Source organism: Chlorocebus sabaeus, chromosome 20 (genome assembly GCF_047675955.1).
Source record: "Chlorocebus sabaeus isolate Y175 chromosome 20, mChlSab1.0.hap1, whole genome shotgun sequence".
In the NCBI taxonomy this organism is placed as follows: domain Eukaryota; kingdom Metazoa; phylum Chordata; class Mammalia; order Primates; family Cercopithecidae; genus Chlorocebus; species Chlorocebus sabaeus.
This window is the reverse complement of record NC_132923.1, coordinates 120,776,852-120,796,097: the sequence shown is the minus strand read 5'-3', so window position 1 is coordinate 120,796,097 and position 19,246 is coordinate 120,776,852. Positions and strand designations below refer to the sequence as shown.

The 19,246-nt window shown below is 55.8% G+C and overlaps 1 protein-coding gene and 1 long non-coding RNA gene across 3 annotated transcripts in view; one reads left to right on the top strand and one right to left on the bottom strand.

The window, feature by feature from the left end:
* Window positions 1–12,789, bottom strand: part of EPHA2 (EPH receptor A2) — a 32,860-nt gene extending 20,071 nt beyond the window's left edge. Inside the window, exons 1-3 of one of the 2 annotated variants that reach the window (XM_007980379.3) lie at window positions 12,558–12,789; window positions 7,671–7,738; window positions 5,155–5,824 (exon numbers count right to left, since the gene is read on the bottom strand). In XM_007980379.3, the coding sequence (XP_007978570.2) occupies window positions 5,155–5,824; window positions 7,671–7,738; window positions 12,558–12,642 (823 nt within the window). In that variant the 5' untranslated portion in view covers window positions 12,643–12,789. Of the gene's footprint in view, window positions 1–5,154; window positions 5,825–7,670; window positions 7,739–11,014; window positions 11,512–12,557 lie in introns of those variants that run through there. The other variant, XM_007980380.3, reaches the window with a different exon arrangement.
* On the top strand, window positions 11,924–17,834 carry LOC140709293 (uncharacterized). Its single transcript, XR_012089775.1, has 2 exons — window positions 11,924–12,464; window positions 17,017–17,834. It is a non-coding gene; the product is annotated as an uncharacterized lncRNA (long non-coding RNA).
* The last annotated feature ends 1,412 nt before the right edge of the window (window positions 17,835–19,246 follow it).

The following is a 19,246-nucleotide window of genomic DNA, read 5'->3' as shown; positions in this document are numbered from 1 at the left end:
ATGGATGGTGGATGGAAGAGTGAGTGGGAGAGAGAATGGGTGGCAAACCTACCATGTACACATGAAATATGCACTCCAGGGCCAGAGAAGTGAGCAGTGTTTCAGCGCCCAGAGAGACACTGTGGAGAAGGTCCACCAGGATGCCTACCTGCCTTGCACAAGAGCCTAACTTTGGCACACCTGTGGCACACCTGTGGAGCGCTGTTCTGGCCCCGGTTGTCTGGCAGGCCTGGGCCACTCCGAGCAGGGGAACTGGGGCACAGTGGCTACACCTCCGGTTATACCCTGGTTTTTCCAGTTCCTGATGCCCGCCCCTCAGGTGGCAGCATGAGGTGACTCAGGGACAGACGCCCTTATTGTGACGCAAGTCCAGCCCCTAGTGAAGCCCCTCATCCCAAGGCACAGCCACCTCCCAGGCTGGCAGTAGCAAGGTTGTGAGGTCAAGAGGTCATGGTGGCAATTCACCTAGGGCTAGTCACCGCCCAAGCCCGGCCCAGCAGGCGACCGCAGGAACCACCTTGGCCCAAGGATGTGGAGCTTGGACTTTGTCTCTGGGCCCTGACAGACGGCAAATGGCGACCTATGGGTTACTGACCCAGCAAATAAGGGAGCTGACAGCCTCAGACCCTGGTGGCTTCTTGTTCCCAGCAGGCCCTGTCGTCCCTGCAGAAGGGGGGCTGCCCCCAGGGCCCGATGGCTGCCAGCACCCTGTCCCTTTCACACACACCCTAAGGAGCTATCTGCAGGCACATTCCTCCACCATTGATAAGCACCGCTCCCCACCCCAGCCCCCGCTCCCCACCTCAGTCCCCGCCTCCTGCTCCCGTCCTGCCACCAGCCTTTCATCTTCTGTTTGCTTTCCCTCGCCTCCTTCCTTCCGTTCTGGCGACCCACTTATTCCAGGAGGGAGAAAGGGAGGGTGAGAGGGAGGGAGAAGCCGGTGCCCGCCCAGCAGAGCTGCCAGCACCTAGCTTTGCCCCCAGTGTGAGCTGAGGGTGGGGCAGACAGGGCACAGAGGTGAGAGATACCACGGGGGACTGGGGGTGATGCCACCATGGTCCCACCTCTGTAGGCCAGAAGAAACATTACAGAAATAAGGCCCAGTGGGACTTCCCAAGGAGGGGACAAGCCTGCGAGCCACAGTCAGCAGCTCCCAGAGTACCCCACCTGGGGAACCACCCATGATGTGATGAAACAGGAATCCTGCCATAGCCCCTGCCACAGCCCGAGACCACCCTGTCTAAAGACCGCCTTCACCAGAGCCATACCCTGGCCAGGGGCTCCTCCCTGTCAGCTGTGGACCTTAGGCCACTTGGACTGCAAGCAGTGGGACCTCTCCTCACCACACTTGAGTCACACAGTCAACAGCTTCCCCGGGGTTCAGACTGAGCCCCAGTGGGAAACCACAGGAGGGAAGCTCGGATCACCAGGTTGGCAGCGTCCTTCAGGGCCACAGGTCCAGCCCACTCATTTTACAGATTGGGGTGGGACCCGAGGGGACCTGCTATGGTCATACAGCCTGTGGGTGGAAGGACACACATCAGGGGCAACTGCCTTCCTGTGCCAGGCCCCCGTTCTTTTGGTGACTGTTCACTGCTTCCTCTCTGGACCTCAGTTTCCTCATCTGTAAAATGGGGATCAAGTCCTCATCCTCTCCGGGTTGTGTGTGAAGAAAGAAGAAAGCCCTGATTATGAGATGTCCAACATGGTGCCTGGAATGGGGCGTCCCTATGAACTGGGGAATCGTGAAACAGTAGGGAGGGGACATCCCCAAGGGGCTGGGCCCCTTGAGGGAGCAGGAGCCTCTCAGGAGGGAATCTCCAACCCCCCACAACCCCAGCTCTGGCCTCCCAGCTGTTCAGCTGAGCTGCTGGCCAAGACCGCTGGCCACCTGCTCACCTGGCCAGCGGTCCCCAGGGCTGAGGCACCAGCAGGGGCCCCGCCAGTTCAGCTGCTGAAGCCAGCACAGGAAGCGGAGACAGAGAGACAAAGCAGCCCCCAGGGACAGCGGTCAGCCCGAGTGACTCCACTGTCCGTCCCACAGGCAGGGCCAGAGGCGGGGAGGGGGAACCAAGGGAAGCTGGCTCATTCCTGACATAGTTCACGGGAGTGCTCCGGGCAGCGTGCCCACCTGCCGCACACAGCACCTGGGAGGTGCCTCCCTTCCTCTGTCCACTTAACTCTTTCCTGAGCTCCAGGCTTCCTGGGGAAAGAACCCTGAGGAGAAACGGACAAGCTGGGAATAACCTAGACAAGGTGTCAGGTGACCTCAGGGTGCCCCGCCTTGCTCTGGGTCTGGTTTGTCACCAGGAGGAGCCCCAGTGAAAGAATCTGGGTCTCCAGGCCTGGGGAGGGTCCGGCAGGGAGGGCAGACCCTGTGCCTCCCTCTGGTTCTCCCTCAATGTGCCCAGCAGTGCCCTCTCCAGGACCCCTGCCTCCAACAGAGCCCCCAAGCCCCTGCAACAGACCCTGCCATCCCCAGGACTGGCCAGAGAGCCTGCCCCAGGGCCAGGAGCTGAGTCAGGGATTCCAAAGGAACTGGTCACTTCCCGCCCCGTTTCCTGACGCATCCTGCAGCCTGGGCACCGCTGCGCTGCCTGGATTCAGATCCTGATGCAGCCACATCCTAGCTGTGTGACTTTGGGCAAGCCTCTTTACCTCTCTGAACCTCAGTTTCCTCATCTATCAAATGGGATTGATCACAGTCCCTGCCGCACAGAAAGGCAGTGTGGATTCCACTCGCACGTCTGATAAAGTGCTTGCTTGGCTCAGCGCCTGCCCCTCCGACGGCTCCTGTCTGCGGTAGCGACTGTCATCACTTCCCGCAGCAGCATGGCCAGGGGCTGCTGAGAAAAGTCTAGAGGCATAAAGAGGAGCCAGCTGGGTGTTCCTGGCATCTCACGCACCGGCACCCATCCACACTGAAAGGAATTTTGGTGGGAGGAGCCTGAGGAGGAACAATCCGGCAATAGGTGACTAGCGACTGACAGGGTCCCACCAACTAAGTAGGAAATTTCGCTCTTGGAAACTTGTCCTCCTGCTGGGCTGATCTTCCAACAGGGGGCTGCTCGGCTCCCTGCAAACAAAATCTGCCAGAACCCCGACCCCCCACCTCTAGAGGAGGGAAGGTTGCCCCCCTTCCTGGAGAGACACCCCCACCCCAACCGTCCGCTTATCTCTATGGGGCCTGTCTCACCAGCCTGTGGAAAGTTTTCAGCTGCCCCTCACCCCCACCCCCGCATTCTTGTGCGAGGATGTCATGTAGGAGGAGCCTGCTCGCCCCACTGGGCTGCCTCATCCTGGGCCCCCCCAACCCGCAGTCATTGTCTGAAACTGGGAGTGTGCATTCGAGGTCACCAAAAGCAGGGGCCACTTGGGGAAGGGGGGCTCACTCAGCAGAGGGGAGCTGGGAAGACAAGGGGGCAATGGGATGGGCCGGAGCAGAGCCTACACCACAGGCTTATGGCCAGAAAGGCTCGTAGGGAACTTCTCATCTGGGGCTTACAGACCGTGTTAAGTAAGGTTCTGAGGACTTGCTTTGGGAGGCAAGTGGGGCCTATCACAAAGGGCTTCAGGGTCCTCCAACCCTTCAACCCCCTCCAGGGGCTGTGGGATCTATGGCTAGAAAACAAGCATAAAGTCTGCTGGTGCTGTTGAACTTTCTCATTTGACTCAAAGGAAACCCAAGGCCAGAGATGAGGGGGGATTTAGCCAAGGTGTGTGCATCACAGCCACTAAACCTCCAATTCCTTAACGTCCCGCTTATCTCAGCAAAGAAGATGCCAGAGAGAGGGGATGAGCCAGCCCTCCAAAGGTCCGCCTGCATTCCACAAATGCTCTGCCTCATGGCAATTTCCAGAAAAACTCACCCATTGAAAATCCACATTGCTGTGGAGATTTCCGCTGTCACTGGCCCTGGCCACACCACACCACAGCTTCCTCCATGGGAACTCACTAATGCCCAAGCCTCATTCCCCAAGGAGAGTCTGATTTAATTGGCCCTTTTCTGGGCCCAGTGTGTCATCTATAGAGGCCCCAATGGAAAATCAATAGAGGCCCCAGTGGGAAGTTTGTGGCCCTGGGGAGATTCAGACAAGAAAGGCAGACCCTTGGCCCCCCTCCAACCTCTCCCTCAACAAAAGCATTTCCCAAAAGCTCCACTGGTGATCCTGAAATGCAGCCAGGAGATGTGCACCCCGGGTCAGACTCAGTCACTTCTATGTACAAAAGAGGAGGTTGAGGCTAAGTACCTTGCTTAAGGCCACATAGTGAGTTGATAACAGACATGGAACTCGCTCCTGGTACTCCACCATGGGACCACAGTGCCGCTGTACAGGAGCTACTTAGTATACATTCGTGGAATGAATCAAAAATAACAGCCACATTTAAAAGTACTTACATGGCAGGCACTGACCTAAGCGCTTTACTATTAAGTCATTTGATTATCACAGCCACCCTACGAGATAGACACTATGATCATCTCCATTTTACAGATGAGGAAACTCAGGCACAGAGAGGTCAAGGAAATGGCCTAAAGCCACACAGCTAAAAACGTAGACCTGGGATTTGAACATAGCCATTCTTGTTCTAGAGTCAACAGTCATAAAATCCACATTCTACTGTTTCTCAACTCATTCATTCTTTTTTTTTTTTCAGACAAGAGTCTCACTCTGTCACCCCAGGCTGGAGAACAGTGGTGCGATCTCAGCTCACTGCATCCTCCACCTCCCGGGTTCAAGCAATTGATTCTCGTGCTTCAGCCTCACAAGTAGCTGGGATTACAGGTGCATGCCACCACACCCGGCTAATTTTTGTGTTTTTAGTAGAGACAGGGTTTCACTATGTTGCCCAGGCTGGTCTTAAACTCCTGGGCTTAAGTGATCCACCCACCTCAGCCTCCCAAAGTGCTGGGATTACAGGCATGAGCCACCGCGCCCAGCCACAATTCATTCATTCTTAACGAATGAGTTAATCCAGCCTTAATAAGGAAACTGATGTCTGGGAGGGATCTATAATTTCCACTAACAGAACTAATGTGTGTCAAAGCAGGGATGAGCCTACCAAGATCCCACGATTCCAAAGCTAAAGACCAGAACCTGGGAATGCAACCTGTCACTCCAGAACCCCTTCCCTGCCACCAGAACCGTCACTCACCCTGGCAGGCATCCTCCACTTTCTCGTAGCCTGCCTGGCACAGGCACTGTCCAATGGGCACCAGCCACTCGCCATCCACTGCGCAGTGCATACGGGGCTCTTCACCCCCTGGTGGCACCACAGCATGGTCCACACAGGTGCCGGCCACAGTGGCCAAGGAGGGTGCATCAGAGCCAGCGATGGTCTCAGGAAAGCGGGCCAGGCTCTGCAGCAGCTCGGGGCATTTCTTGTAGTAGACACGGACGGAGAGCAGCGCCACACAGGCACCGATATCCTGGAAGGCCAGGTAGAAGCCTTTGCGAGTGAGCGGCCCCACGGAGCGCTCCTCCACGTTCAGTTTCACGTGGCGTGCCTCGAAGTCGCTGCTGACGGTGATCTCATCGGGCGCAATGGTGTCAATCTTGGTGAACAGGCGCTTCTGGAAGTTGGTGCCATAGTCCAGGTCCGACTCGGCATAGTAGAGGTTGAAAGTCTCCTTGCAAGAGCTGGCGCCGCCAGGGAAGCTGTTGCAGTCGCGCACAGTAAACTTGAGTTCAATAAAGATGCGCTCGGCCTCTCCTCGGTACACCCAGTTGGTGCGGAGCCAGTTGTCCTGGTCACCAGACATCACGTTGCACACGGAGTACATGTAGATCGGCATGTCATTCATGATGTTTTGCATCAGGTCCCACTGTGAGGGGAAGACACAGGTTAGCGTGCGCAGGCGCCTAGGGAAACTGAGGCCCAGGTGGCACAGCGGGGCACTAGGAAGACACTTTCTGGTACGTGCTCTCCCGGTTCTAAAGTGAAGGAAACTGAGGCCTGGGGCAGGTAGGGGATGTATCCATAAGTGGCAGAGCCAGAATCTGGCCCCTGGTCTCTCTCACACGTGTCTGGAAGCTGAACCTCTCTATTAGACTGTGAGCCTGAGGGTGGAGTCCGGGGCTCCATGTGACCTCAGGTGGGTTATGCTCTCTAAGCCGCAATTTCCTCATCTATACAATGGGAGCAAGACCCCCTACCTCGCGGAATTGCTGTGAGGATAGAGGACAGAATATCTACACTGGCCAAGCACAGTGCTTGGCACAAGGTAATAGGCATATGGGCAGATAGTATGATTATTGTTACCGTTAGTATTATTCAACGCACACGCATGTGTGTTGACAAGCACAGGAGTGGCATTAAGTCAAAAACAACAGATGATCCTCTCCATCATTTAGAATCTGGCTTTGGAGCAGATCAACACGTTCCTCCCTCCCTGGATCACAACTCAGCCTTCTCTGGAAAGAATTCCCAGGTTAAGCCACAGTTGGGCCAAGTGCTCCCTGCCACCCAGCTCCCACAGTTGCCCATGTTCCCCTTGCCCTGTACCCCTTGCCATTTACCAAGGTGCACTTGGTACGCCACATGGGGACACCAACATCTGGGCTCCCAGACCAGATTCTGAGCTCCTTGGCCAGGGTCTGCATCTAATTCACCTGTGTCCCTAGAGCCTGCCTGAGACAGAGTAGGTGCTCAGGGAAGCGTTTGTTGAATGAATGAACAAAAGAATGGATGAAAGCACAGGGGAGGAGGAGAGAGGCCCAGTATACTGTGGGACATTGGCCAAGGCCCTACATGCCCTTGGGCCTCAGTTTCCCACTCTGTATAATGCCTGGGTTGTATTAGGTGACCCATGTTCCCTCCCAGATAGACTTCCAGGATCCTAGGAACCTGCTCAGGGCTACACCCCAGCCAAGCCTGCCCAGAGCTAGGGTGACTAGGGACAAGAACCTGACTCATGCAGATCTGGCCAGCTGTGGGGACTATTCCAAGTAGCCCCTGGGAGACAGTCCCCTCTCTCAGCTCAGGGCCCCAGGACAAACTCAGCAAGGGCCCACTGTATAGAGAGGGAAACTGAGGCTCCAAGAGCCGCAGCATCTTCCCCAAGATCACACAGCAGACACACACAGCTGGGGGGAAAAGCCTCCAGTCCCTGCCCCCATTCCTGGTCACATCAGGACAGCATAGAGGGGAAGACCTGGGTGAGAATGAGGCAGAGAAATGCAGCCCCCTATAGGAAGGGGAAGCAACAGCTGGAGGTGGGAAAGGGGCAGGCAGGAAGGAACTTGATCAGGTTTTCCTGTTCCCTGTCTCTTCTTCACCTCTCACCTCCTGGGCTGAGATCTCAAGACAGGGGATACCTTTAACCCCTTCCCTCCCAAGAGGTGGATGGGGGATGTTAGAGATCCCTCTGACTGTCAGCCTTTCTGGAACATGGAAGGCCCAGCTCCACTAGGGCCTTCTCTGTCTCCCCAGTTCCCCCCACCTTTCAGGCTTACACCCACCGCCCCCAGTACCTTCCCATGCCCATCCACCCCTGGCCTGGGCCAGCTGCCTCTGAGTCTGGTGTGAGAAGCTGGACCCTGAGCCCGAGACCTGGCTGAGCTACTGAATTGAAGCCATGCCCCATGCTCCCTGGGCCTCAGTTTCTCCATCTCTATAGGGGACCAGCAGCTCCATTCCCACACCCCTCCCCACCCCGAAGGCTTACGTACCCCTTTGCCATACGGGTGTGTGAGCCAGCCAAGCTCCCCTCCAGCTGCAGCAAAGTCCAACAGTACCACTGAAAGAGAGAAGGGAGAGGGGGTGAGCCTGGGGGTGTCTTCAGGAGTCAGACCATGGCAGAAAAGGTGAGGATCCCTCCAGGAACCCCAACTCTTAGACAGAGAGAGAGAGACCCCACCACACAGGGTCACCATATCCAAGAAAACCATCCCTTGACTCATGAGGGAAACAGGCCCAGAAAAGGGATGGAACCCAGCTGAAGCCACACAGCAGGTTGGGGTCAGGACTGGACCTCTTGTCTCCCAGGCCAGGATTCCAGCCATGCTGCCCTCCTCTGCTAGTTCCCAGCTGGGCAGAGCAGGCCAGGGAGCTCAGCTCAGCAGGAGAACAGCAGCTGGGCAGAGAGCTTGACTGAGCAGGGTATTAAATGACACCACACCGCCCCGTCTGCTTCCTTGAACAAGGCCCTTCGGCAGCACTTCACATGCATGTGGGCCTTGGGGACACTGGTGTCTGCTTCTGCCACATTCCTCCCAGCAGGAAACACACCAAGCCCACTCAGGTCACGTGGCACACACATATGCACCTATATGTACACGTGCATCTTGTGGCACTCCAAGAAGAGAGTCCTGTTAACAGGTGGGAACAGCTCCAGGGTGGAGGAGGGAAGGGGGTATCTGGAAACCGATCTTCTCACCACAAAAGCCACAGAGCAGGCAGGATAAATCCCTGAACCCATACGGCCCCTAAGAGGGGCCCAAAGATACACACAGCTGGTGAGGTTCCCTCCCTGGGAAAGTCACTCCCACCACCCCTGCCCCTCACATCCTGACCACTGCCCTGCCAGGGGTGCCAGAGTTTCCTGGGGAATGAGGCATGAAAGCCCTTGTAGGGGACATTCTAGGCTAGGCCCAGAGGGGCCAGGTGTTAGGACCATCCTGTTCCCAGAGAGGCAACTGGAGCCTGGCGGAGGGATGCACTCCCAGGGGCTTCCCTAGACCAGTCCTGCCCTTGGGCACCTCCCACTGATCCACCCCAGGTTCTCTGCCAGGCTCAGAGGCCATAGCCAAAACCTAAGACCCTAGGTACTGCCCCCGCTCCATTTCCAAGTAAAGTCCAGGTAGCTGCCAATAAGTGCTGCCCTCCCTAGAGGGTAAGGAGATGGAAAAACTGAGGCACAGAACCCATGCAAGATGGATTCAGAAGGTAAAGCCCTAAGGTGGGGGTAAAGAAACCAAGTCAATGCTTCCTTTGGGCCCTGGAGCATGAGGGATCTGCCTCAGAAGCCCCATTCCTCAAGGCCAGCACCGGAGAAGGACTCAAAGGGTGGACAGAGCTCCAGGCAGGCTGGGAGCAGGGATGGACTGGTTTGGGGAGATGGGAGCTGGGCTCTGAGGGTGGTCTTGGAAACCCCTTCCTGAAGTGACATGACCCTCCTACCTGGGCTGAAGGCCCCAGGCTGGGGCGTGAAATGCTGCCACCCCCACTACTGACCTGGGCTAGACCGCTCTAAGAAGGGTCAGGCAGCCCAGACAGGCAAGAGGAAATCCAATGTGGCACCGGCCCCATGGCAGAGGCTGTTGGGATAGAGGAGGGTGGCTGGGGGCAGCGAGGTGGGCAGGGGCAGGGATTTGTTCAGACATGCCCAGGGCCGGGGCTTTGAAACTTACTAACCCCACTAGCAAATGGAATGTTCCAGCTACACAGGAAGGAATCTGGAGGCTCCTGATTTCAGCTGGGTGGGTAGGACAAAGGTTCCTCACAGTCCTGCAGCCCCCCCCTCAGATTGACAGGAGGCTGAGGTCTGTGCCCAAGTGAGAGGGCTCACTGCTACCAGGCTTCTGAAGGGTTAACCTGGCATGGAGGGCCCTCTCTTTCCAGCCTAGGCCTGGCTCTAGAAGTAGCACAGGGCTCAATCAGAGAAGAAAAGAAGCCCTCACGCAGGAAGAAGCCTCCCCCCAGCCCCGGGTTTCCAACCCCGGCCCCCTCCCAGGGAAATTCCCTCAAACCAACCACCAGGAACAGGAGGCGCCCAGCGCTGGGTCCCTCCGCCCTGACACGGGCGCGGCTCTTTCCCCAGGTTCTTCCAGGGACAGAGGCTCCCACTTCCCTGGAAAGGGTGGGAGCCTGGGAGCCCCTCAGCTGCCCCAGACGGCTTCCTGGAGAGGCTTAGGCTAAGCAGGGCTTATCCATGAGCCCTCTATCCCCTTACCTTCCCATTTCTGTGGGGAAAAAAAAGCAAAAAACACCTCCTTCTTTGCCATGAGTTCCATCGTAAGTGCCATCTTTGTGGGTCCACATTGCTCCACAGTTTCCTCCACAAATGCAGGACTACCACCCACTGCCCTGTGGTTCCCTCCCTGCTCCCCCCATTCCTCTCTAACCAAGACTAGCTGAGCCCTATAGGAAGTGGGGAGGTGGGCGCTCCAGGAAAAACATGAAAGAAAAGGGGAAGGGAACAGAGGGCAGACTGGGCCCCAGCAGAACCAGAAACCAGGGACTTTCTGGCACTCTCCAGCCCTCTTCCCATCAGCAGCACCCCAGCTCAGCACCCCCTGCCACCCGCCCAGGCCTCTGCCCAGCTATGCCAGGAAATCTACCATGACACCAACCATAAGGCAGGCAGGGCCTTGGCTCCAGCAGCCGAGAAGCGGGATGCTCAGGTCTGGTCCTCTGTTCAGAGGTCCCTGGTTGGCAAGGACTTGGGCCTCCCTCAGTTTCCCCATTTGTAAAAAAGAGGGCAGATTCAGTAGCTGTTGACGACCTAACAGGAGCCACGTGGGCAACCAAGTACAGCCTAGAGGCAAGGGGGCAAGAAAGAAGTCCAAAGCAGCCTGAGGGTAGGTGAAAAAGGCACCTGTGTCCTCCTGCCTGCCCCCTAAGCCACCCCAGGCCGTCACAACGCATCCAGCCTGGTTCCCAGGAACTGAAACCAGCAGCTGCCAGCTGGGCCATCATGCCCACGCCCACCTAGGCACACTTCTCTAGGGAGTCTCTCATGGGGACTCAGAGTCGAAGCAAAAATGTACCCCTACCCCAGTGCAATACACAAGCCTTTCCTCATGCACCCCACGGGGTGTGGGGGTGGGGTTTAACCACAGGCTGGGGAGAGGTGGACACAGGGGACAAGAACAAGGCAGCTCCAGGCTTCCAGGCCAGCTCGGGGCTGCAGCAGCAAAGCACCCGCCTAATCCCCCACTCCCCATGGGCAGCCGAGGAGAAAGGCCTGTAGTGATTCCAGCTGTCTCTCCCCTTCTCTCCAACCACAGTCCCTCAGGAAGGGGGAGGACCAAACGTTGGTGGGGCGGATATTGAGGGTGGCAGAAATCCCTACCATGAGCGCCTCCTGCAACCAGAGGTCCCAGTTGAGACCCGGGTCCTGTCACTCCAGAGACTGAGACAGGATGCCACCGCCAACACCTGCCACTGCACAACGGCTCCAGATCTGGCCTCTTTTTCTCCCAACACGGAACAGCAAAACCTTCAAACCCAGTTTGGGAGGCAGAAAAAGAAGGAAACAGGCCGGGCACAGTGGCTCATGCCTATAATCCCAGCACTTTGGGAGGCCGAGGCGGGTGGATCACCTGAGGTCAGGAGTTCAGGATCAGCCTGGCCAACATGGTGAAACCTTGTCTCTACTAAAAAACACAAAAATTAGCCGGGTGTGGTGGCGGGCGCCTGTAATCCCAGCTACTCAGGAGGCTGAGACAGGAGAATCGCTTGAACCCGGGAGGTGGAGGTTGCAGTGAGCCGAGACTGCCCCACTGCACTCCAGTCTGCAGTCTGGGCGACAAGAGCGAAACTCCGTCTCAAAAAAAAAAAAAAAAAAAGGGAACTTCTCACCCGCTTCCCCTTGTGGAGCCTGCGGAAACCTCGCTCTGCCCAGGCAGGCGGGGAAACCTTGCCCTCACTGTTGGAAATTGAAGCTGGCCTCGGCTGGGTGGACAGGAAGGTCCTCGGCCAGGGCAGGAGCCCCCATCCTCACCGCGACCTTAGCGGAGGGACAACACCCCCACTACACACCCGCCGCGCCATGAGCAAAGTCTTCGGCCCCTCACCCTGCGCGGCTCCGGGAACACTGGGGCGGGGGTGGATGATTCAGTCCCCCACCCCCGGGTGTCCTGACTCCCTGGTGGCCCTGGGCTGACAGCTCCACACGTAGGGAGGCCGCGCCCCCACCTGCCGCATTTCCTCGTTCTGAGTCACCCTTGCTCAGAACGCTTGACTTTGGGACTTCCTGTCCGCACTCGCTGCCCCTAACCTGCCCCGGGAGCCCGGGAGTGCGGCTTGGGAAGGAGGGAAAGGAGTGTGTGAGCAGGGATTGGCCCGAACCTTCCTCCACGCTCTCCCCCGGGACTGGAGGTGAAGGGGGGCATGGAGAAAATCTCAGGGAACACGGGCTTCGCCAGGGAGCTCCCGTCCGCCCGAGCCCCCTCCTCAAACTGCAAGGCCTGCACAGTATGCCTTCTCCGCAAAACCCCGGCAAGTGGGTTAGTAAATTCAGGTCACTAAGAAGCTGAGTCCGCGGAAAGCCTCCCAAACACCCCCTTCTCTAGGGCACTCCCCACGCCCCCCGCCGGGACGCGTTCCCAAAGCCGCCGCCTGGACTGCAACCGCGTGGCCTGCGCCGCGTCCTCTTCTCCGCAGCCTCCGAGGCCCGTGCGACCAAGTTGAAACCCCTTATTCTCCGGAGCCCCTATGACCCCGGTTGGGGGCCAGGGCTCGCCTCGATCGCAGCCCGTGCGCCCTCCAGACTCCAGCTCGCCGGGACTGGGCGGCACCAGGTCGGTTTCCAAAGTTGCGCGGGTGAAGACGCGCCGGGCCCTGGGGGGCACTGGGGCCCGGGGGCCAGGGGGCCAGACGCCGCGCGCACTCACCTTCCTTGCCCTGCGCTGCCGTGGCCGGGGCCAGCGCACAGCCCCACAGCAGGGCCAAGCAGGCGCGGGCTGCCCAGAGCTCCATGCCGCGCTCCTTGCTCTCGATCCGATTCCCCGAGCCCGGCGCCCGCACACCCGCACGCCTGCACGCCGGCCTGTGTGTCCGCTCCCGCCAGCCAACCCGCGCGCAACTTCTGCCCCTCCTGCCCAGAGTCCTTAATGGAAGTTGGGTGAGAACCGACTCCTGTTCATTCATGCCCCGCGTGACGTCACCGAGGCCACGCCCTCAGGAATGTCTTTAAAGGGGCCGGGCTGGCACCCGGAGGAGAGGGAGGGGAAGTCCGAAGGGGTTTGGAGGAGCACCTTGGGGGCCTCTGGACTCGCGGGCTCTCCGCAGGCCCTCCAGAATTTGAGCGTCTCAAAGCGCCAGCGCCCCTACGGGTTAGTCCCCAGGGATCTCTGAGCCTGGGATCCTCGTTGCAAACGTGGAATGGTTTTGCGCTGAGCCATACCCATTCTGTCCTTCACCTCTGAGACTGAGCTCAATGCGACCGAGCTCAACGCTGGCCTGAAGGCCTGAGCTGAAATGGATTGGGGGTCCAGTAAGCAGTTGCCTTCTAAGCAGCAGGCCTGGGAGAGTGGCCCAGAAATAGACCCGGATGCCCTCCTTCCTAAAACCCTTGAAGAGTGTACCAAGCTGTTAATGGTCAAGAAGAGTATCTCTATTCAGAAGCCTCTAAGCCTACTATGATCTAAGAGTACGTTCATTTCCTTTGGCAATGGATCAGACATGCACTATCTTATTTATTAATCATTCTCATCTGGGAGGCAGGGGTCATCAAGAGGAAACTGAGGCTCCAAGAGCAGAAACAACATGCCCAAAGGGTGTACAGTTCATGGGTAGTAGAAGTAGGATTTGAATCCTGGTGGTCTCTGCTTGAACCACTGCTTCCTTTTGGGGAAGGGGCGGCCGTGCAGAGCACCCCTAGCCCCCAACCCTGGCATGGCAGGATTGGTTGATAGGTTTTGACACTTTGGAGGACACCTGCCTACCACCTGCCCCTTGATAAGGCCTCTTCACAAAACTTCCTCAGACATGAGCTCATCTCCCTTCCTGACAGAAGCGGCTAGTGTGAGTGAAACAAACGGCAAATGTGCTCTGGCCAGCCTGCCCGGCCACCCACGGCTGCCTGTTGGCCAATCACCATTTGACCAGTCTAGGAAGAGCAACTGTGGCAGGCCTGATTTCCTGGGAGGCCCCAGATCCCTTTGCCTACCTCTTCCTCTCTGACCCTATCCTTGCTTCCATGTCCGGGACCTGCTACCCAGGCACCTGGGTCCTCTCTGCTGGATGTGGACATCTTGGCCTCTTGCCTTGGTGCCTGTTCTTGGGAAGCTGGTCCAGACGTCTCTTCTGCAGGAGGAGAGGAAGGGTTGATTACAGGTGTTGGGGTTAATTAAAGCCTTAGACCAAGAGGATAGGAGAGCCTTGGTCCTCTGAGAGCCTGTGAGTGTGCAAGTGCCTGTGAGAATAAGTGCATGTGTGTGACGGTGTGAGATTGTGTTGAATGTGCATACATGTGTGTAGACATGAGCGTGTTGATGTATGTATGACTGTGTGTGTGTGTATGGACATAAGTGTTGTATGTGACCAGGCATGGTGGCTCACGCCTGTAATCCCAGCACTTTGGGAGGCCGAGGCAGGCAGATCATTTGAGGTCAGGAGTTCGAGATATGCCTGGCCAACATGGTGAAACCCTGTCTCTACTAAAAATACAAAAAAATTAGCTGGGCGTGGTGCCACTCACCTGTAATCCCATCTACTAAGGAGGCTAAGGCTGGAGAATCACTTCAACCCCGGAGGCAGAGATTATAGTGAGCTGAGGTTGCACCACTGCACTCCAGCCTGGGCCAGCAAGACTCGGTCTCCAAAAAAAAAAAAAAAAAAAATTGGTATATGTGTGTATGAGTGTGTGTGCATGGGCATGAGAGGATTTAGGTATGAGTGTGTGTGAGTGTGTATTTGAATGTGTGGATTATGTGGATGTGTCTAGATGTGTGTATGAATGTGCATGTGGGTGTGAGAGATTTGTGTATGAGTGCATGCGAGTGTGGATTTGTGTATGTATGTATTTGTGAGTGTGCCATACTTCGCAGTAGTTGTGGAGTGAGTCCGCGAGTTTCTGAACAAGTTATTTCACTTTTCTGAGTCTCAGTTTGCTCACTGGGAAGATGTAAAGCCTATTTCGGAGAGTTACTGTAAAGATCAAATAAAGTCATGCATGTAAACTACAGGGGCCAGAACTACAGAAAGCACGCATGAAATCTCAGCTGTTACTGGGTTACGCACAGTTCAGCAATAGGAAGCCACATCCGTGGAGAGCCGGGCATGTGTTGTGCCCGGGGCTTTGCGGACAGGCACATGGGGTGTGTGGATGAGTGTGAGCCTGTGTGTAGTGTGTGGTTTGGATAAGTGTTTTGCATGTTGTATTGGAGCCTCTGAGCTAGGGGTACTGGTGTGTGTAAGACTCCATGTGAGTTGCGTGGAAGCCACTGCTTGTACATGTATGTTATATGCCATTTGCAGGCTCCATCTGTCAGATGTGTCACTAGAGGACACACTGCAGGAGGACAGGGATGTTTGTAGAAAACAGGCAGTTCCTGGGCCAGACACCGTGGCTCATGTCTGTAAACCCAGCACTTTGGGAGGCCAAGGCAGATAGATCACTTGAGGTCAGGAGTTCGAGACCGAGCTTGTCATCATGGTGAAATCCCATCTCTACTAAAAATACAAAAATTAGCCAGGCGTGGTGGCGCACGCCTGTAATCCCAGCTACTCGAGGTGGAGGCTGGAGAATCGCTTGAACCCAGGAGGCGGAGGTTGCAGTGAGCCAAGACCGCGGCACTGCACTCCAGCCTGGGTGACAGAGTGAGAGTTTAAAAAAAAAAAAAAAAAAAGAAAACAGTCAGTGCCTGATACACACTAGATATTCAGCAAGCCTCCGCTAAATAATGAACTGAGTGAATGACAGTGTTGCAAGTTCTGTGTTGCATGAAACTCTCTGTACGTAGTGTTATAGTGTTGTTCGGTCCTTCCGGTGACAAGTGTGGGTTTCCATGTGTGGCCTCAAAAGGTTGGATCCAAGCACACGCACATGGTGGGGTGCAGGCAGGCCCTGATGGCTGTGGGCCACGTGCCCAGCACTATATGCACAAGTTGAGGGCTGAGAACATAGGGCAGGGTGTCGCACATCTGCAGCGTGTGACGTGAGCAGAGGCCTATGGAAAGGAGTGGTATGTCAGGTGGCAGCAAGAGGGTATGGGGTGGGGGCCGTTCCCTGGCTTTTAGTCACCCATCTAATGACACACCCTTCCTTCTTTTCCTGTCCGACTCAGAGTCCTTCCCGCTCTAGGTGACTGGGTGCTAAGGAGGAAAGTTTTTCAGTGAGTCTTATAAAGCGGCACCAAAACGTGGTATTTACAGTGATACAATCAGCCCTAATGGAGATGGAATTACCCCATAAAGGCCCCAAGGAGCCCTCAGGGCCTCAGCACCACTGCAGCAGACGAGGTTCCTGTACAGGCAGGTGGAACTTGAGTGAGTGTGTGTTTGTGTGTGACTGCCTCCCCTACCAATCCCTGCCTCCAGCCCACCAGTCTGCTTAAGGGCCCACCTTTGCTAGGACTTAGCTGGAGCTGGGGACTGGGGTCAAGGAGATGACAAAGGTGAATGCTGAAGCCATGGCCTCACTTAACCCACCTTTGATCTGTGCCTGCCTTTGGCCAAGAGCATCAGAAAAAAATAATGTGGTCTGGGCAATACAGTGAGACCCCATCTCTACAAAAGAAAAAAGAAAAAAAAGTAGCTGGGCATGGTGGTGAGCACCTGTGGTCTTAGCTACTCGGGCAGCTGAGGCAGAAGGATTGCTTGAGCCTAGGAGGTCAAGGCTGCAATGAGCTGTGATTGCACCACTGCACTCCAGCCCAGGCAACCAAGTGAGACTCTGTCTCAAAAAAAAAAAATTTTTTTTTAAAGAAAAGAAAAGAATTGTAGCCAATACTTATAAAGCACTACTGTGTCCCGGACCCAGTTCTAGGCACTTCTCGATAGCGATCCACTTAGTTCTCATGACACTTTCAATGAGGTGGCACTGCTCCTGTACACATTTTACAGAACAGCAAATTTGGAAGTAAAATTTGGAGCTGGGATTCTGGCCCAGACAGGCTAGATCCAGCACACACTGTCATGGGTACGTCTGGATCATTGCCTCTGAATGGTCTCAGCCTCTCAAAGTGCCTCAGCCTCCCAAAGTGTGAGCCACCGCGCCCAGCCTCCTCCATTCATTTCAATCCACATTTCTTGAAGGCCTGCTCTATGCCAGGCCACTTCACCTCTGTGAACTCATTCAATCCTCTCTAGCTCTGGAAGGAAAAACTAATATTTCTTCTATTTTTGCAGAAACAATGTGAGGCTCAGAGAGAAGAAATGACTAAAATTACACAGTGGTACGTGGCAGAGATGGAACTAAGAAGTTAAGTGTGTCTCCCCCAGAGCCGAGTCGACCTGCTCTTTTTTGAACACATCCTGGGCTTTCATGCCTTTGTCCCAGCTGTGCCCTCTCCCCGGATGCCCCTTCCATCTGAGCAGCTCCTACTCGACCTGCCTTGGCATACATAACACAGGAGAACAGAGTGCCAAAGGGTAGGAAAGTGCCTGGTCTATAGTGTGAGCCCAACACAGATTTGGTGAATGAATGAACAGTACCAGCAGACCTGGATTGTGCCATGTAAGCCACTGTGTGGCCTTGGTGGAGCCACGTGGGTGCAATAATCCTGGTTTCCACCCTTCAGGGCTGCTGCCTGGGACTCAGTGAGACCATCATGTATCTAATGCCCTTCGCTCAGTGCTGGGCACACAGTGAATGTGCATTGAATCTCAGCTATCTACCTTTACAATGGATGGAAAGTCACTTCTGAAGAACCAACTGGGTTCCCCCAGGCCAAATAAATAATTCCAGCTCTCACTCCCTCCTCTTTAGCCAGGGGGATCCCTGAAGGACAGAGGCCTGATTTTATTCCATCTTGCCATCCCCCATGGTGCCAGGCATACAGTGGTGCCCAGTAAACGTGTGTGTTACACACACATGCGGTAACTAGGGCCCCATCTTTTTCAAAAGAAAGCACTCCCCGGTTGCAGCCGCAAAGAGAGACTGTTCAGCTTTTCAGGTGAGGTTCTGGGGTGAACTCGTCTGAATAAAAGTTTTGCTGAACACCGCCTCACCGCCAACAAGGAGGCAATTTGAGGTGGGGGCGGGGAGACTTAAATGTGGGCTCCCGGGTTTTAAAGGGGGTAGCGCGGGAGGAAGCCCCCCAATAATTGCGGGGCTTCCCCCACCCCCAGAGCTGGATTAGAGGCTGCGCCGCTTCCTTTGGGGCTCTCTCGCGCTTCCTGGGAGCCTTTGAAGTGGGTTCTCGGTAAATCCTGCCCGCGGGGCCTGGATGCGGGCGGAGCCTCCGGGCGAGGCGGGGCCTCAGCCTGGGCCCGCATTGGGGAGGCGGTCGCCTGGTAGCTTCGGCGGGTTCCGCCCACCTCCCGCCTGTATTCACAGCCCCCTTCCAACATCCCCGATTCCCTGAGGGCGCCTCTCATTCTGCTCGGCCTTGCCTTCCCCATCCGGCCACATCCTCCTCTCTCCCAATTCAGCTTCGACCCCCAACGCCTTTCCCTGACCATCGGAACCACAGGCTTTTCTCCGGCCTCTGAGTGCCAGTCTTCAACGAGGTGTTCTTTAAAAAATCAAAAAGCATCTCATCCTACGGAATGTGTGTGAAAAAATAAAAATAAAATAAAGAAAAAGCGGGCCGGACGCAGGAACTCACGCCTGTAATTCCAGCACTTTGGGAGGCCTAGGCGGGCGGATCGCCTGAGGTCAGGAGTTCGAGACCAGCCCGACCAACAGGGAGAAACCCCGTCTCTACTAAAAATACGAGATTAGCCGGGCGTGGTGGCGCATGCCTGTAATCCCAGCTACTCTGGAGGCTGAGGCAGGGGAATAGCTTGAACCCGGGAGGCGGAGGTTGCGGTGAGCCGAGACCGCGCCATTGCACTCCAGCCTGGGCAACAAGAGCGAAACTCCATCTCAGAAAAAAAATTTTTTTTTTTTTGAAAAATAGGCCAGGTCTGCCGCAGTGCTCTTACACGTACTGTCCCCTCTGCCTGGATCTTTTTGTGCCCCTGCCCCCAAATTTTCAGGGCTGGCTCCCTTGCCTCCTTCAGATCCCTGTTTGAAGTTCAGCTCATGTGTGCCATATGTCCTGACCACCATATTTAAAATAGCAGCCTCAGGCCGGGCACGGTGGCTCAAGTCTGTAATCCCAGCACTTTGGGAGACCGAAGCAGGTGGATCACCTGAGGTCGAGAGTTTGAGACCAGCCTGACCAACATGGAGAAACCATGTCTCTACTAAAAATACAAAATTAGCTGGGCGTGGTGGCTCATGCCTGTAATCCCAGCTACTCTGTCTCAAAATAAAATAAATAAAATAAATAAAATAAAATAAAATAAAATAGCAGCCTCTCACCTCACTCCACCCCTGGACTCGCTGTCCCCCTTCCTTGCTGTATTTTTCTCCATAGCAATTACCACCACCAGCTGCCACACTCCAGAGATTACTGTTCATTTGTCTATT